The 17,331-nt window shown below is 35.3% G+C and overlaps 2 protein-coding genes and 1 long non-coding RNA gene across 3 annotated transcripts; all 3 read right to left on the bottom strand.

The window, feature by feature from the left end:
* Positions 1-124: 124 nt before the first annotated feature.
* On the bottom strand, positions 125-4,147 carry LOC125591149. Its single transcript, XR_007327140.1, has 2 exons — positions 2,625-4,147; positions 125-2,552 (listed from the first exon to the last, which is right to left on the bottom strand). It is a non-coding gene; the product is annotated as an uncharacterized LOC125591149 (long non-coding RNA).
* A 3,088-nt stretch (positions 4,148-7,235) lies between these two features.
* Positions 7,236-10,829, bottom strand: LOC125591150 (transcription factor MYB122-like). The gene is made up of 3 exons (XM_048764724.1): positions 9,470-10,829; positions 8,765-8,894; positions 7,236-8,162 (listed from the first exon to the last, which is right to left on the bottom strand). The coding sequence occupies exons 1-3, from the start codon at positions 9,600-9,602 to the stop codon at positions 7,673-7,675; spliced, it is 753 nt and encodes a 250-aa protein (XP_048620681.1). The 5' UTR covers positions 9,603-10,829; the 3' UTR covers positions 7,236-7,672.
* A 3,438-nt stretch (positions 10,830-14,267) lies between these two features.
* On the bottom strand, positions 14,268-15,833 carry LOC125592008. The gene is made up of 2 exons (XM_048766977.1): positions 14,978-15,833; positions 14,268-14,734 (listed from the first exon to the last, which is right to left on the bottom strand). Exons 1-2 carry the CDS (start codon positions 15,831-15,833, stop codon positions 14,268-14,270), a joined length of 1,323 nt encoding a protein of 440 aa, XP_048622934.1.
* Between the last annotated feature and the right edge of the window lie 1,498 nt (positions 15,834-17,331).

Here is a 17,331-nt window from a genome sequence, read left to right on the forward strand (position 1 = left end):
ATTATGTTTTTTGTGTACTATTTAAGATTTTATATTACTTTTAGAATAGTTATTATATATTTCATGTCAATTCTTTTATATTAAATATTATACATGTTAATTTTAAGTTGACTTTTAACTTATATATATAATAAGATGGATGTTTGTGACTAACATAATTCTGCTTTTCTATTTTGATGCTCAAGTATTGATGGGTGCACGTGTGATTTACATATATTAAATGTATTGTGTATTATTTATATATTTTTTAACTATTTTCTCCGTATAATAGTGTAGTAATGTATAGTATGTGGTTGTAAATGTATATTCTCAAACCATTATAAAAGCATGTAATCGTAATCTATTGTAACTTAACCATATTGATAAATCTATATTTATAAAAAATATATTATTGTATTTTTGGTGGAGTTACATTTTTGTGGTTTAAAATTCAACAAATAATAATTTGTAATTATATTTATTTTGTATAGCAGTATTGACGTATTTATATGTGAATGTACTTATTAGTTTCATTTTGATTTGTATTTAAAAACAAGTTTCATTTTGATTAGAGAATGTATTCAGCGTAAGTGTCTTTGTAGCGGAAAATCAAATCTACAGTTGCTTTAATGCTGTAACACAAAATTTAGAATTTGGTTTTATATAGAAACAATTGGATTAAGAATTGGAACATTTCAAATTTCTCCATAAACATAAGATATGTTTGATTTCTTCGACCTTCGTAGGAAACACAGTTTTTTGTTTCTTAACATTTGTACCAAAAATAGCAAAAAAAAAACAAAGTTTAATTAAAAAGGTAATTATGCGTGTATCTTTATAAAAATGTTATTGTATTAATAAATATTTATTAGAAAAGTATTACGTTTTTGGTTTAGATTAGCAGCGTTTATATTCAGATATACATCTTCATATTGATATGTCCGTATGTATAATAGCGAAATGGGTACCATTTGGGAGCCTTTAATGCTCAAAACAGTAATTTAATTATTTCCAAAACAAATGGTTAGAATACATTATATAAACTCTTTGATTTGAGAATTTTTGATGAGAGTCTTTCAGACTTTTTAAACACTCCCAAAATAAATAGATGAGATAGAGAGTTTAGGTGAGAAATAATTGATGCAATATCCTTATTAATGTACACTTAACATATCGTTTTGTATTGTAAAATAAGGTAGAGAAAACCATAATTATTCTCTACTATTCTAAATATAGAAAATAATCATTTTTGCACTCATAACCCTTCTAGTAAATTCTCCAATAGAACTTTTCATATCTTCAGAATTTGATTCCGAAATGATCTTACAAAGACTTTCAACGACAAAGGCGATGTTTGGGTTTCTCTTTAGCCACTCTGCTAGCCATAGCCAAAAAAATACTTGTTTCATAGATTCAAAGTCAACTATCATTCCAAAGCTTTATATAATATATATTAACACAAAATAGTTTGATCCTTTCCAAAAGAATCTTTTCATTCGCTTGAGTGTGCGAAGACCAGCAATAATCATGTACGTAACTATTCCAAAGATATTTACATTGATGTGGTTCCTGTGATGACGTGTTCTACGTATTCCCGAGATGCATAGTCGTTTCTTCCGGTACTCTCTTGAGAGAATCATGAAAAATGGAAAATGTGAATTGGTTACTTGTTGAAGAAGTAACTAATAATATTCTAAATTTGTAAGAGAGACGGTAGACATGTTACTTACTGCAGTAACAAAATGAGTATTGTCTCCAATACCTTTCTTTAGCCACACCAACGCCTGATAATTTTGGATTAAAATCATCATCGAAAAAACGTATCATGATTTGAAGTCTCCGTATATTACATGGTCAAGAGACATGCATCTAATTAATGCATAAAACAATGAAAAGGGTCTGTTGTAAAACCAGATTCTTTGTTGATTTACCTGGAGTTCAAGCAAATAAGCTAATCCTTGAGCTGCACGGAGCATGATCTCAAGCCTTTGTTTCCACAGCAAAAAAACTCGTTGTGTCCTCTGAGCAATATCCTAAGAGCCGCACTAAGTTTAAGTCATTAACTACGCCCAATAACTAAATCAAGCCATTGCTTGTGCCCTTTTATTAGAAACATATGATCAATAATATCAAACATAAACTTTTTTATTGGACAAAGTTCGAATACTATTGTTTTCATAACCAATGCATAACCAATGACATACATACCTATTGAATTTATCGTTTGAATCTCTTAACAGCGACATCAAGTGGAACATAATGAGAATCTCCACCAGTTGCAGTTGGATCGTTAATGATGGCTTTATAAACACTACCAAAACCACCTTCACTGATCTGAAGAATTCTATCAAAACCACACATGGCATCACTGATTTATTTGTATGAGAAAATAAGACAATGTACCTTTGAAGAACTGCATGTTATATTACACTTCAAGCCATTAATAATAATTTCTTACTCTTTAAGCTGCAAATGGGCCAATACTTTCCATAAAGTTGCGCCTTACGTAATGCATAATACTGGACGTGGATGGAGAGGATGACCATCAACCAACCTAAGGTGGCCAACAACATCTACAACAGAGACAGAGTTATAGTGCGAATTTGCAAGGAGAAGTAAGTTGATGGGATCTGGGCTAAACTCACCATGAAGATCACCTCTGAGATCACAATTGGCTTCAAAATCTGTAAAGGAGTGCATTCTGAATCGGTCTGACAAAATTGGGGAGACTATTTTCTTCAGACCCTGAAAGGACAGAGTCGTGTGTAAAGAAAATAAAACGCTTCTGATCAGCTAAACGGAACATAGCCTTGCTGTTGGAGTGTGTAGATGGAGCCATGCTTGAGCCGACTTTCATATCACTCGAGACGGTTTTGAGCAATGAAACCTTGTGCCACAATACCCTATAGATAAGATCAAAGTACTATTTTAGTCAATATATAGAAGAAGCATGCCTATTATATGGTGAACAGACAATAATAAACGATGAATACTGGATTGATTTATATCAGAAAGCTAAACAATATGTCTCCTTTGGCATGGTTGCAAGCTTCCCATGAATGAAGAAACAGCATCTTCGAAGTGGATGGTCCTGTGACAGCCACTTGACTGAAGAAGAGTGCAGGAGCATTGGCAGTGGTGTCTTACTGTCGAGTAGCCATGGTATTATTAGGAATGGGTCAATGAAATTTTGCGACTGAGAAGGAGATTGATGGGGATATAAATATTCTGATGAGGGGAACACAGAGAGTTGGAAGTTTCTAATGAGTGAGTAATGATGGTTACTTGAAGAGCCATCGGAATCGTTGGTTAGGAGGGATGCACGAAGCTTCGTCTTGAAGGGTGATTAAGGAGCATTGAAGGTCTCGGTGTTTTCATTGATGAGGATACATGCGTTATTCCGGAGGAGAGAGATAGACAATCGATTTCGAGAGCTTGATGTCGGAGGAAGCGCCTAGGGTTCGCGAAGAAGAAGCTGCAAGATGACTACTGGACCGCAAGAAAAATAATAAGAATGAGCTTAAACCTTTGCTTGATGTAAGATGAATGTTGGGCCGTGATGACATGGCAAAATGATTGGTGGAGAATTTTTTTGCCTATGTGGCACCCCTCTTTGGCCTTCAAATTAGCTATTTTTATATAGTAGAGATATATATCACCTGATAAAAAACTCTTGTTTTGCCACTGCAAAGGTACAGAGTTCGGTTAGTAAAAATTATAAGGTATACAAATTAATATAAAATTTCTGACTCTTTGACAAAACAAACCTTGTCTGCAGTAGCTTCTATATATAATGAACCCACTTCTGTGGGAATTTTAAGTTAAATGAAAATTGGTGTTAAAAAAGGTTCCATATTTATATGTTTTAAATGTGATATATATAAGTAAAGCTTTTTGTCGTGAAATGGCCGGATAAAACCATTCATCTACTGAATGTGGTATCACTAGTAAAAAACATCGCTACAGCCACGAACATGCCACACGAATTTCGTGGCAAAAACGTAAAAGCTATGATGTACCTACGATATGCTACGAAAAAGAAAATGTGACACTTTGCTGGCAAAACGTAGCAAAGATTGCTACGAAATTGCTACGAATATATTTGTGGCACTTTTTTCCTACTTTTTGCTACGTTTTCAACGTGGGTATTGACATATATTATTATTTTATCTTAGTCGGCAAGAAAAAACCAAAAAATAAGCTTGCCACGAACAAAATCGTAGCAAGCCGTGGCTAGCTTACCGAAAAAAAAATCCCATCAATCCAATCCTGCACATAAGGCAGATAAATACAAAAAACTGAAGCCACAAAAATGTTTCGTGGGCAATTTCGTGACAAGCTTTCTCAGTGCAATCACATCCGTCTGGTTGGGCACATAAAAGATTCTAATATTTGCCACGACACAAATCGTAGCAATACCATAACAATTTTAGTGGCAATTCGTAGCAAAAATTGTAGCAAATATCGTGGCAAATCATGGCAGAAACGTGGCAAGGTTTTTTCTATATAAGCAAGCAAACCCACGAGAGTTCTATCACATTGCAAACTATAACAACAATCGTGATATCAAACCATTCGTTCCACCTGAGAAGAAGGATCAGTGGTGGCATGCGTTCATTGTAAGTGCTTCTTTCCCTCTCCTTTTCCCTTTCTCAACTATAAGTAACGATCAGTGTTTAACTCTAATGACTTATATTATGTTCTTTTGCAGCAACACTACTACTGGGAGGACCAATTCCATGATGAAATCTACTTGAAATGGAAGAAACAAACTCAGGTTACCATCTGTGGCCGCATCAGCCAGAAAAGGAGAGATAACCGGCAACCTTCCTACATGTCAGACGCTCACTGGGCAACAATGGTTGAGAAGTACAACACTGAGCAAGCGAAAAAGAAGAGTGCAAAAGCTGCAAAATCTCGTAAGTCTGCTCCAGTTGGGAAGAAGATGTACAAGCACGGTGCAGGCCCACGCTGTTTCCTTAACATTGAGTATACTATGGTAAGTTTTTCCTTGAGTTTTTTTTCATAATTTGTTTTGCCTTAAGTGTTGTCTAACTTCCACCTGTTTCCTTTCTTATAGATGGTTGATGAAGGTTTGGATGAACCACCTTCATACACAGCCCTTGCGAGGAAGACTCACACGGGTAAAGATGGTTCCTTCCTAGACGAACGTACATAGGAACTGGTGTTGGAGGTTGAGGAAGCCGTTGAAGAGATGTTACAAGATGGATCTCCACTTGGCGACAGTCAAACTGACTCCACTGCTGCTTCAAATGCAAAGCGCTATCTTCTCAACCAAGAATACATCAAGGTCATCTCTTCTCTCATCCTTATTTTATTTATTTCAGCTTACTGGTTTAATACTTGGTTATTCAACTGTGATTGGAAATGCTTGTGATTGTCTAATTTAATTATTGGAAATGCTTGCGACTGCCTTAGTTAGTTATTGGAAATGCTTGTGACTGTCTTAGTTAGTTATGGTGCTTGTGATTGGAAATGCTTGATTATGATTATTTTTCCTTTCCTTTTACAGAGAGGAAAGACAAAGAAGGGTACAATCTACGGCTTTGGCAGTGTTCAGTACAAGAACAGCAGTGCTTCTCAAACCAACATGTTACGAAAGAAACCGTAGCAAAACCGTGCCTGTTGCTACATTACATTTCGTATCAAACCGTAGCAAATTGCTCAAATCGTGGCAAGCTTTGCCGCGAAAAGTTTCGTAGCAAAACGTGGCACTTTGCTACAATTTTTGATACGCGCTCTTTTTGCTACGCTCGTATACGTATGTTTTACGTTCGTAGCATTTCGTGGTTTCTGCTCCGTATAGCCACAAAATCTTGGTCATACCCACGAAAATTCACGTGGTTGTAGCGATGTTTTTAACTAGTGTATCATAGATAGAACCTCTATGGTGGATTTTATAGATGGATAAAGAATTGTTTATACTGTGTAATTATACATATAAGTAATAGGTGTTTTCCTGTACTATGTGGAGTAATTTTTTTAAAAATCTAACTTATATTTAAAAATAAATTTTATTAAATATTATAGATTTTCCTATTTTCTTACTAATATTTAATATAGATTTGATATATATTAAATCAATTTGTATAAAACTAATAAAAATAATATAAAATTGTATAATTATCAAATATTTAACCTAAACAATATTTATAGAATTTGTAGATATATAAGACTAATGATCTTACGATTAGATATATAAATTTTTAAAAAATTGTAGAAACTTTTGAAAGATTTAGTAATACAAATTGTATAAGTATACAAAATAATAATATTTCGAAATTTGAAATGTTATATATGAATATATTTATTTTACAGATGATGTATGAGCTATTACCATATTTTTAAAAAGTTTACCAAAAATAAATATCAATATTAAATGTAATATATGAATTATTATCATATTCTAATAAGTTTGCCAAAAATATAAATCAACATTAAATGAAATTATCCATGTCATATTTTTCCGGAAACCATGTCATCAATTTCAGTAGCCATGTCATATTTGTTTTGTAAAATTGATTGTTGAAAGGACACGTGGCAAAATCACTTTGCAAATATAGTCTAGGGGATATCATAATTTGTAATATTTAATAATTATATGAAAATGGATAATATCAAATAGTTTATTAGAAGAGAAAAATAACACCAACTTCGTAAATCAATTACATATAGTGTAGAGTAGAATAAAAGAAAAGGAAGCAATTATCATTTATCCCAATAAAATTATTGTCTTTTTTGTAAACTATATTTGAAATATGAAGTATGAGGAAAAAAATTTAACATATATAAATATACTTTATATTTAAAAGAGAAGTATACCATGATTTGTTTTTTTTTTTTTTTTTTTTTTTTGTACCAGTATACCATGATTTGCTATTTGTTCCTTCTTTTTTACAACCGATACAAAGCAATGCATGCATGGAAAAAAAGAGTACATATCATTTTCTTGACAATCAAATCCAAATCACATTAGACCATGATTAACCCTAGTGTCTTAACTGTGGTTCTTAGCTTCGGCTAAGAGACGGTTCTTACCTTTTCTTAGATTTTAACTAAAAAAACTAAGAACCGTCTCTTAAATAAGAGATATAAGAGCCGTCTCTTAGCCAAAAAGTTAAAAAAAAAAAAAAAAAAAATCAAATCATGAGTTAAGAAACCGGTTAAAAGACCGGGGTTAATCATGCCCTTAACATCATCGAAAACTCATAAAGTTTCTTGTTTTGTTTCACTGCTCCCACCACGTGACATTAAGGGCATGATTAACCCCACTCTCTTAGTTGGGGTTCTTAACTCATGATTTGCACTTTTTTTTAACACTTTTTGGCTAAGATACGGCTCTTATATCTCTTATTTAAAAAATGGTTCTTAGCTTTTCTTAATTAAAATCTAAGAAAAACTAAGAACCTTCTCTTAACAAAAGCTAAGAACCCGTTACTAGGTTTGGGTTAATTATCTTCTAAGAATATTCTCTTGGTCGGTACATGAATATTATTCTGTCTTTTTTTTCTTTTGCTAAAAAATATTATTTTTTGTCACAACGTGCAAATAGCCAAATAGAATAATAAGAGGAACATAAATATATCACATAGTAATTAAACCACATTCATTAAAAAAGATGATCTAAAGTAGGCCAGTCTCATAAACACCCTACGGTGGTGATGAACTAGAGTTAATAGACTCCATTCGTCTCTAAATCCATTACACCAATCTCCTCCATGAAACGCCTCACTTTCTCCTCGTCCCACATCAGAAAGTCATCTTCTTGATCATCACTACTAGCTAAAATCTTCCCATGATCCTTCTTCGACTCTTCAAGTTCTTTTGCTTGACCATTTATGCATGTGATTCTCGGATCCGACATTATGTCCTTTATCCTTTCGACGCCTTGTTGTCTAGATGAGATACTAGTGGCGATCTTATTAAGGAGACGGGCCGAGCCGGATAATGAGGAGGAAGAAGAAGATGGACTAGCCGTCAAGGAGGAAGAGCTGCCGCAATCTGTGTTGAACGATGGTGTTTTGACGGCGAGGTTGATGATTGGCTGGTGGGTCATTGGGTCGATTCCGTTCCTCTTGAGTCTCTTTTTTAGACAAGAGTTCCAATGGTTCTTAATGTCGTTGTCTGATCGACCCGGCATATACTGCGCTATGACTGCCCACCTACAACAGATATTTGTAGTTGAATATAAATTTTATTTAACAAAAAAGTATTAGGAATATATAATGTAACCTACTAATCATTTTGCATATAATTTACAGTAATTCTGCTATATTATTTCACAGACTTACCCGGATGTAGATATATTTAAATGTATCTATAAAAACCAAAAAATTTAAATCTTAGTTTACAATAGTTTTTTTTTTTGTCTAATAGTTTACAATAGTTTGAACACTTTACGATTGCTAAAATGAATAATTAAATATTTAAATAATATGATGTAAGAACATGCTATTGGATCAAATTTGTATTATTCCTCGTAATGTTTTTCAGAAGTGTTAACAATATATTCATAAATAATATTGCTTCTCGCGACATTTAGTTTTTACAAATTGGTGCCTCCTTGCCAGTGTAGGGTTTGAACTGAAGCACTGCCCTAAAAACACAGCTGATGCCCGTACCACCAGTTCCCTAATATATATATATATATATATATATATACAGTTTATACATATACTCTATATATATAATATGCACATGAAATTGTGAATTTGACAAATCTGTAATATATTTGACTATTTAGGGAATATTTGTTGATGAGTACCTGTTCCCGAAAACCGAATGGAAATTGACAATATCTTGTTCTTCGCGAGGAGTTAATTTGCCTTTCTTGACCTCAGGCCTTAGATAGTTAAACCACCTTAATCTGCAGCTCTTTCCACATCTCAGCAAGCCTTGATAGATCAAAAATATAAGATTAATTAGTACTGGAACGTTCACGAATCACAATATTTACAAAAATTACCCAATGATTAAAGAAACTATAAGCGATGATTGAAAGAAATTGATTAAATGTATCCTTAATTAGAAGCTTATTTAACGTTTTATATTCGACGTTACTTTTAATCTCGTATAGAGATCATATTTTGCTGCAGTTGTCAGTGATTTACTTAAAAGGTATTGAAATTTCCCTTTTCTATCTGAAAATAAAGGTTTGTCAGTTAGAAAGCCTTTTAAATTATGAGGAAGATCAAGTTTTGTTAAGAAAATAACAAACATAATTATGAGGAATTTCTTCCAATAGTACTAAATCATGTTTTTGTTAAAAAAAAATACCATAAACGGAAAAATTCAAAATAGTATTCATTAAATATTTACAAAAATATTTATATATTTAAATTTAGGGTTATTGATTAGAGTTTATGTTTTAGTATTTAGAAGGTGAGATTATAGTTTAGGGTTTTGTATGTTAGATAATTTAGTATTTTTATTGATTAATAAATGCTATTTTGATTAAGAATTGAACTACCAGTTCTGTGAGGGACAAAACGCCAGTCACCGATGCCGTATTCGTCGATATAGGCGACGAGTTTCTGGTCTTCCTCTTCCGACCATTTTCCTCTCTTTGTCCCGTCTGCTTCGAACCACGTCGCTCCCCCCATAGTTTCTCTCAGCCCGGCCTACTACAATATCACCACGTCTTAAGATAGGAGAAGATCATCAGCCAGGATAGTTTTAGATGGTGTCTTCAATGAGTATGTCTAGTATGTATAGTCTATTAATAGCCCTCTCTTTTTTTTTTTGGTTTTATATAATTATATTCTTTGATATTTTACGAATGATACTTTTTAAACAGTAAAGGACCTAAAGGTAATTTTCAATGTAGACATTTCTATTAGTTTTTTTACTAAAACCATTTACCTGTGCTCAAGTCCTACCAAAATTTAGTGTAAAAATTCAATTGTTCAAGGATTTACGAATCTTAACTCTCATACTCCCTTCGTCTTATATTAAGTGATGTTTTAAGGAATTTTTGTGTCTTTTAATGATGTTTTCAATTTTTAATACAAAACTATTATTTTATTTGTGTTCTGCATATTTTTTATTGTTGGCTAAGTTTTAATAGATGATAAATAATTTTCATTTTTATAATCACTAATAGTAATGCAAAGGGTAATATGAACATATTCACTTAACAATACATATACAAAAGTTAATATAATTTACGCGGTTGTCTAATCGCTTAGTGGCAGAGTTGCGTGGTGTAATATGGGCGATGCAGAGTAGAGATTTGAGAATCCAAGATGTGGTAATTGCTTCAGAGTACCATGAGACAGTAGAAGCTATAGTCAAGCCTCATCTATGGCCACGCTACAGAGCATTGCTGGACCAAAAATAGGTAGTAGAAGGCTAGAAGCTCCCCATTATTGGAATAAATTTAGTTAATTTTATATGGAGATATAGAAACATTTAAGTATTTTTAGTTGGAGTCCGCGTTACCAATCGTTTTCAGAGTTCATCTATGTAGTATTATTGACACGTGCTTAAATTGCTTCTTGTTTTCTTATTCGAGAAAAAGCCAAACCCTTGAAAGAAATATAGAAAATGACCGTCCCACGAGTGAGCATCCTTCTGGCATGATTATTGGTCCGACTTAGGTCTGTTAATATCAGTTACCAGTTTTGAAGGGCCAAAACATTTTCGCATATCGCTTGATCCAACAGTAAAGTTTGCTACTCGAAATGGCCACTGGAATGGAAACAATTCACATTATCATCTCCTCTCTGCCACCACCTACTGAGAAAGCAGGACATGATTCTTACCTATGGTGCAACAAGATATTATTGAAATCTTCTCAAGAATACTCCATCAAGGAAACAAAGGAGGAAAAAATGTTGCACTAAAAATATCAGAAAGTAATAAAACTTTCAGACCTGAAATAACCAGCAAAAAGAAACTAAGAGCATCTTTATCGGGGTATTTAGAAGGGTTTTTAGGAGAAAAAGTGGGGTGGATCCTACAAAATGGGAAGAAACGTGTCTTCCTGTCATGAAATAAGAGATGTTTATTGTGGGGTTTTACACTGTTTTGCGGGTTCCACGATACATGGTGGCCCGCGATTGGTTTTCTTTTTAAAAAAAAAACAAAATTTTTTTTTTTCTGTTTAAGAAACAGAATTGAGTTTCCCTATGCCGATGCTCTAACATTGTGCTGTTATTTTCTTTCCGTATTTCTCTCAAATGCCTCACTTTTACTCTACATCAAAACTAGTCACATCTCCCCTGTATATTCTACTTTTAGACATTTTAAAGTATTGGCCAGAAATATTTATATGTGGTTGTCATTGGGGACGGTAATGTTGATGTTGTTGCGAGTCTCAGAGATCTCAATCTCATTGGCCAATCCGACCAGATTGCCCCATGTGGAGTAGTGTAAACTGTGTGATGGGTCAGAAATGTACATCATTCAGTTTCTTAAATCAAATAGTCATTTTTGTTCTTTAGCAAATAACAGGTTAAAAATTAAAGTCGCACAAATACAAAGATTATAAAAACTTCTTTTCATATTAGATTTAGAAACTATCTCAAAAATAAACATTTCAATGTGTTTCTCTTGATGGAACATCTCTCCATGAAAACTTTTTATATAGGACGAAACTACATATTTTCCTAATAATAATATGAAAACACTCCTAAACTCGATATGTTTTCTTTTTTCCTTAACCCATCAAACTTCACTTTAATGAGTTAACTTGCTCTTCAAGTTAATTGGAATTATCCAACATTCTCCCCCTTAATTCCAACTCGAATCTTAGGTATGTTGATCTTCTGAACTCCGATGAACTTGTGCATTGCTTCGAACTTGATCCTTGCCAATGGTTTAGTGAGTATGTCTGCCTTCTGCTCCACTCCAGGTACGTGCTTCACTTCGATCAAGTCGAACTCCACACATTCTCGAATGAAATGGTATTTCGAGAGTATATGTTTGCTTCTACCGTGAAACACCGGGTTCTTGGTGAGGGCTATCGCTGACTTGTTGTCAATCTTCAACACGGCCTTCTCGTCTTCTTTGTTCATGATCTCGACCATCAACTCCTTTAACCATATTGCTTGTTTTGCAGCTTCTGTAGATGCCATGAACTCCACCTCACATGAAGAGAGTGCCACTGTGGGTTGCTTGCATGATGTCCACGTGATCGGCGAAGTTCCTAGGTAGAACATAAACCCTGTAGTGCTTCTTCCATCATCAACATCTATGTTATGGCTACTGTCACTGTAACCTGTAATCTTCGTTGTTCCATCCTGTTTGAAGAAGAGACCATACTCTGTAGTGCCCTTTATGTATCGTAGTAGATGCTTCACTGCTTCTCCATGACTCTCTCTGGGACTCTACATATATTTGCTTAATACATCAACCGAAAACGCCAAGTCCGGTCGTGTATGAAGAAGATATCTTAAGCATCCTATGGTTCTTCGATACGATATTGCATCAATCTCAGGCTCCTCCTCTACCTTTGATATTTTCAAACTCGTGTGCATCGGAACGTGAGTATAGTTACATGACTCCATCTTCCTCTTGACAAGTATACCTTGCGCGTATCCTCCTTGCTTGATTTGAATGCCATCAGCTCCTTGCGTTACTTCTATACCAAGATAGTATGTAAGCATCCTGAGGTCTGACATCTCAAATCTTCTTGACATATCATCTTTGAATTGCTTGATAACGTTGAGCGAATTCCCTGTTACAAACAACTCATCAACGTATATAGCTATGATCAGAAGCTCCCCCTTCTCTTTCTTTTGATATACCGCAGGTTCCTTGGTGCACTTCGTGAACTCCATCTCCTTGAGAACACGGTCGAGTTTGATGTTCCAAGCTCTCAAAGCTTGACGCAAACCGTATAGTGCTTTGCTAAGTTTGTACACATGATTCTCTTTTCCTTTCTCCACAAAGCCTTCTGGTTGAGTCACGTATACATCCTCATTTAAGTCTCCGTTCAGGAACGCAGTTTTCACATCTAAGTGATGGATCTCCCATCCATTAGTTGCTGGTAACGCCAAGAGTAGTCGTATGGTTTCTATCCGAGCAACTGGTGCAAACACTTCGTCGAAGTCTATGCCTTGTTGTTGCACGTAGCCTTTTGCAACTAGCCTTGCTTTGTATTTGATCACTGTTCCATCTGCATTCCTCTTGATCTTATAGATCCATTTCAAACCTATCGGTTTCACACCTGCCGGGTTCTTGACGAGCTTCCAGGTCTTGTTTTTGATGATAGACTCGATCTCTCCCTTCATTGCATCGATCCAAGCTTGTATCACTGCAGCTTCGATGTAACTTTCTGGTTCACATCGATGGTAAGCAAGAGTCTACCACCTTCAACTTCGGCGAGTAGAATGTAATCATCGAACCGCTTTGGTTTTATGATGTTACGGCCATATCTCGATGTTACATGCTGGTCTTGGTTTGCATCGTTGTTTTTTGCTACTTGCTCTTGTTCACCAGCGTCTACAGCTTCTTCTTCTTCATTATTGTTTTGTTCTTCATAGTGTTGGTGATCTTGATGCTCTTCACCATCTCCTTCTTCTGTAACATCGATATGAGGAAGCTTGAATGATCCTGGTTCTTCGTCCACGTTTGTTGATAGTGTAGACCAATCCCAACTTTTCTTCTCGTCAAAGATTACATTTCTACTAACAACTATCTTCTTCGCGACCGGATCATAGAGCCTGTAAGCTTTTGAGCCGGGCTCTGTGCCTAGGTTAATCACCATCTTTGATCGATCATCCAGCTTCTTAAGATGAGGACCGTTGATTTTTGCGAAAGCTACACATCCAAAGATCCTTAGATGCTCAATGTTCGGTTTCTTAACATACAAGCCTTCGTATGGAGTCTTGTTTTCCAAAGCCTTTGTAGCAATGCGGTTTATGAGATACGTTGAATGACGTACTGCTTCTCTCCATAGCTGATTAGGTATCTTCATAGCTTTCATCAAACTTCTAGTCATCTCCATTAGTGTTATATTTCGTCTCTCGACCACACCGTTTTGTTGCGGAGCATACGGTGCGGTGAGATGTCTAGTTACACCGTTTTCTTTACAAAAACGAATAAACTCAGAAGATGTGAACTCTCCTCCTCTATCGGTGCGAAAAGTCTTGAGTTGTAGCTTTTTTTGATTCTCCACGTACTCCTTGAACTTTTTGAACCGATCGAACGCTTCACTCTTCTCTCTTAGCAGCATCGTCCACATATATCTTGAGTAATCATCAATTAAGACAAATACATATCTATTGTTTGCTGGTGTTGATGGTGATATCGGACCGCACAAGTCACCATGTACCAACTAATGCGTGTGATGCTCGATACTTTGCTTTAGGCGGGAAAGACTTCCGAGTTTGCTTCCCAACTAAGCAGGCGTTGCACACATCTTTCTCGTGTATCACCTGAGACATCCCTACTACCATCTCCTTGTCTACCATATTTTTCATGACTCCAAAGTTCACATGTCCTAGCCGCGCATGCCATATCCATGTAACATCAGTTTCTTGTATTTGAAGACACTTCGGATATTCAACCTCCATTGGCGTCTTGTACAATCGGTTTGGTTGCCTTGTGACTTGTACTAATAGCCTTCCACAGGGATCTTTTAGCATCAGTAAGTCTTCTTTCATATTAATCTCACAATCCATCTCGGTTGCTTGTCCAAGACTTATGATGTTGTGTTTAAGACTTGGGATGTAGTAGATATCTTTGAGTGCTTTTCTCTCTCCTGTTTTTCCGCTGAACGTGATCGAACCTTTCCCAACAATCTCGACGCTTGATCCATCACCGAATTTAACTTTGCCTTTGATGCTCTCGTCTAGGTTTGAGAAGAACTCTCTCTTGCCTGCCATATGGTTACTTGCACCATTGTCAAGGTACCATATACTCGTATTTCCATCGCATTCGTCAAACCTCTTAGGAAACACTCTCTCTTCGTTGAGGAATACTACTTCATGCATATATAATTCATCTGCTTCTTGTGTGTCCGCTAGGTTACCTTCTTCTCTTGGTCGTGTAGGACAATGTGACACCGAGTGCCCCATCTTGTCACATCTCCAGCATTTAACCTTAAAGTAGTCCTTCTTGGTTTTGTCTCCTCCTTTGTTATGACCATCAGAACCATTAGACCTTCCTCGTCTTCTTACTCTTCCACCATAACCTCTACCTCTGCCTCTTCCTCGCGAGTTGTTATGGCTTCCACTAACTTGCGTATCATCCTTCACAAACATTAGCTTCGACTGATCTTCATCTTGGGTTTCTTCTTTTATGCGTTCTTCGAAAGCCTTCAATCTCCCAACAATATATTCGAACCCTGTTGAATTTAGATCCAACACTTGTTCTAACGAAGCTACGATGTGAATGAACTTCGTTCTTGGAAGTCCCTTCAGAAACTTCTTTACCATCTTCGATGCTTCCATTATCTCTCCTAACGCGGCTGCTCTCGATGCTAAGCCTGAAAGTTTTCCTGCGTAGTCATCCACCGTGTCTGTGTTTGTCATCTTCAGTTTGTCGAACTTAGACATCAAAGTCTGTAACCTCGCTTCTCTCACGCGATCATCACCTAGATTACGGGATTTGATAGCTTCCCAAATCTTCTTCGATGTATCATGTTCTCCTATCTGAAGTATTAGCGCTTCCGGGACTGATTGAAAGATTAGAGCAATCGCCATATTGTTCTTCTTTGCATCATCGCTCCCTGGATCAATAGTATCCCAAACATCGTATAAAAGAAGCATCACTTTCATTCGCATGGACCATACAGTGTAGTTCGTCGATGATAGCGTCAGACATCGTATGTCCTTCTTCATCTCAAGACCTTTATCATATCCTTGAGAACTATCATCATCTCCCATGTTTTGATCGAGTTACAACTCCTCTTGTAAATGATCTTCGAAACCTGGAGCTCTGATACCAATTAAAGTTGCATAGACACAAAGATTATAAGAACTTCTCTTCTTATTAGATTTAGAAACTCTTTCAAAACTAAACTTTTCAATGTGTTTCTCTTGATTGATCATTTCTCCATGAGAACTCTTTATATAAGACGAAGTTACATCTTTTCCTAATAATAATATGGAGACATTCCTAAACTCGATATGTTTTCCTTTTTCCTTAACCCATCAAACTTCACTTTAATGAGTTAACTTGCTCCTCAAGTTAATTGGAATTATCCAACAAAAAAAGCTTCATCCTAAACATGAAGAAAAACAGAGGCGTCAATTTTGATTTGTAGACTTTCAAAGTTCTCTTTTACTCCATGTTCGGAAAATTTATTGTCACCTCGATTTTATTTTCCACAATAAAATTGAGATGAACATATTAAACAAACAAAAACTTATAAATCCAACTAAAATCAAAATTTATTTGTTTTGTGCTTCTGGGATATCTGATAGAATAAGAACCGTACAAAAAAGATTAACACGACTTATATAAGGATACCCACAAACACATTTAGAAATTATCCAAAGTTTTTCTGTTTAAAAATACTTGAGGTGAATTTTACCAAAAAAAATACTTAAGGTGAACCCAAATGTTTAGGTTTGGTATAGTTCGGCCAAATTTAAGTTGGGCTTCGATAAAAAAATTAACTCAATTGGATCTATTCTAGAACAAATTTTCTCAACTAAATTTTTTTTTTTGAAATAATTTTAAATTTATTCAAAAAAGTATTTGTACAATGACTGTTACTTTAGCTCAATATAGCTTCTCTCTAGCTTCTTTCGAAAGTTTCCTAAAGTAAAGTTGTTTTCCGGTGGCCGGTGGTCTTGTGCCGCCGGTTACCAGTCTTTTTTGTTTTTTATTTTTTTGTAATATAGTTCCTTCGCTAGGCGATCTGATCTTCCGCTTTGTCGGATTAACTTCTTCGCAAGGCGAGTTTTTTTGTTGTGTTTTTCAACTCAAATCAGAGCTTTGCTTCAAGTTTCTTCCCTTTATCTCTGGTTCTTGAGTTGATTTATAAAAGTTCTTACTTTGCTATCCACGTGGTTTTTAATATCATCCCGTTTTGAATACTAGAGAAAATACTTTTATTCACCGATTACTCTGAATTCTAAATAAGAGAATCAGTCTTCGTTATTTAATTTAGCCAGCTTTCGTGCTAAACGAAGCTTCTCTGACGGTTAGAAGGATGAGTTTTGATGGAGAACATAAATCATATGTTTGAAGAGGATTCAGATAAGCTGGCGCTTTGTAGCGGTCCGGCAAAAATCTTTCTTCTACTTGATTTATCTTTCTTTGGGTTTAAATTCCGGTGAATCAAGGTTTATTTCCTGTAAGTGTTCGCGGATTTAGGTGGAAAGGCTTACAAGTTTGGTATCGGAATTGAGATATTGCGACGGACGGCGGCAAAAA

This window comes from Brassica napus, chromosome C8 (genome assembly GCF_020379485.1).
Source record: "Brassica napus cultivar Da-Ae chromosome C8, Da-Ae, whole genome shotgun sequence".
Lineage (NCBI taxonomy): Eukaryota > Viridiplantae > Streptophyta > Magnoliopsida > Brassicales > Brassicaceae > Brassica > Brassica napus.

Excerpts from the sequence above, each read along its gene's own strand:
- LOC125591150 (XM_048764724.1), bottom strand. The coding sequence starts at position 9,602 with ATGGGGGGAGCGACGTGGTTCGAAGCAGACGGGACAAAGAGAGGAAAA. Across the intron at positions 8,895-9,469 it reads TTTTGTCCCTCACAGAACTG|GCTTGCTGAGATGTGGAAAG; the intron begins GTAGTTCAATTC and ends TGATCTATCAAG. Across the intron at positions 8,163-8,764 it reads CATTCGGTTTTCGGGAACAG|GTGGGCAGTCATAGCGCAGT; the intron begins GTACTCATCAAC and ends TATCTGTTGTAG.
- LOC125592008 (XM_048766977.1), bottom strand. The coding sequence starts at position 15,833 with ATGGGAGATGATGATAGTTCTCAAGGATATGATAAAGGTCTTGAGATG. Across the intron at positions 14,735-14,977 it reads TACACGACCAAGAGAAGAAG|GTTCGATCACGTTCAGCGGA; the intron begins GTAACCTAGCGG and ends TTGTTGGGAAAG.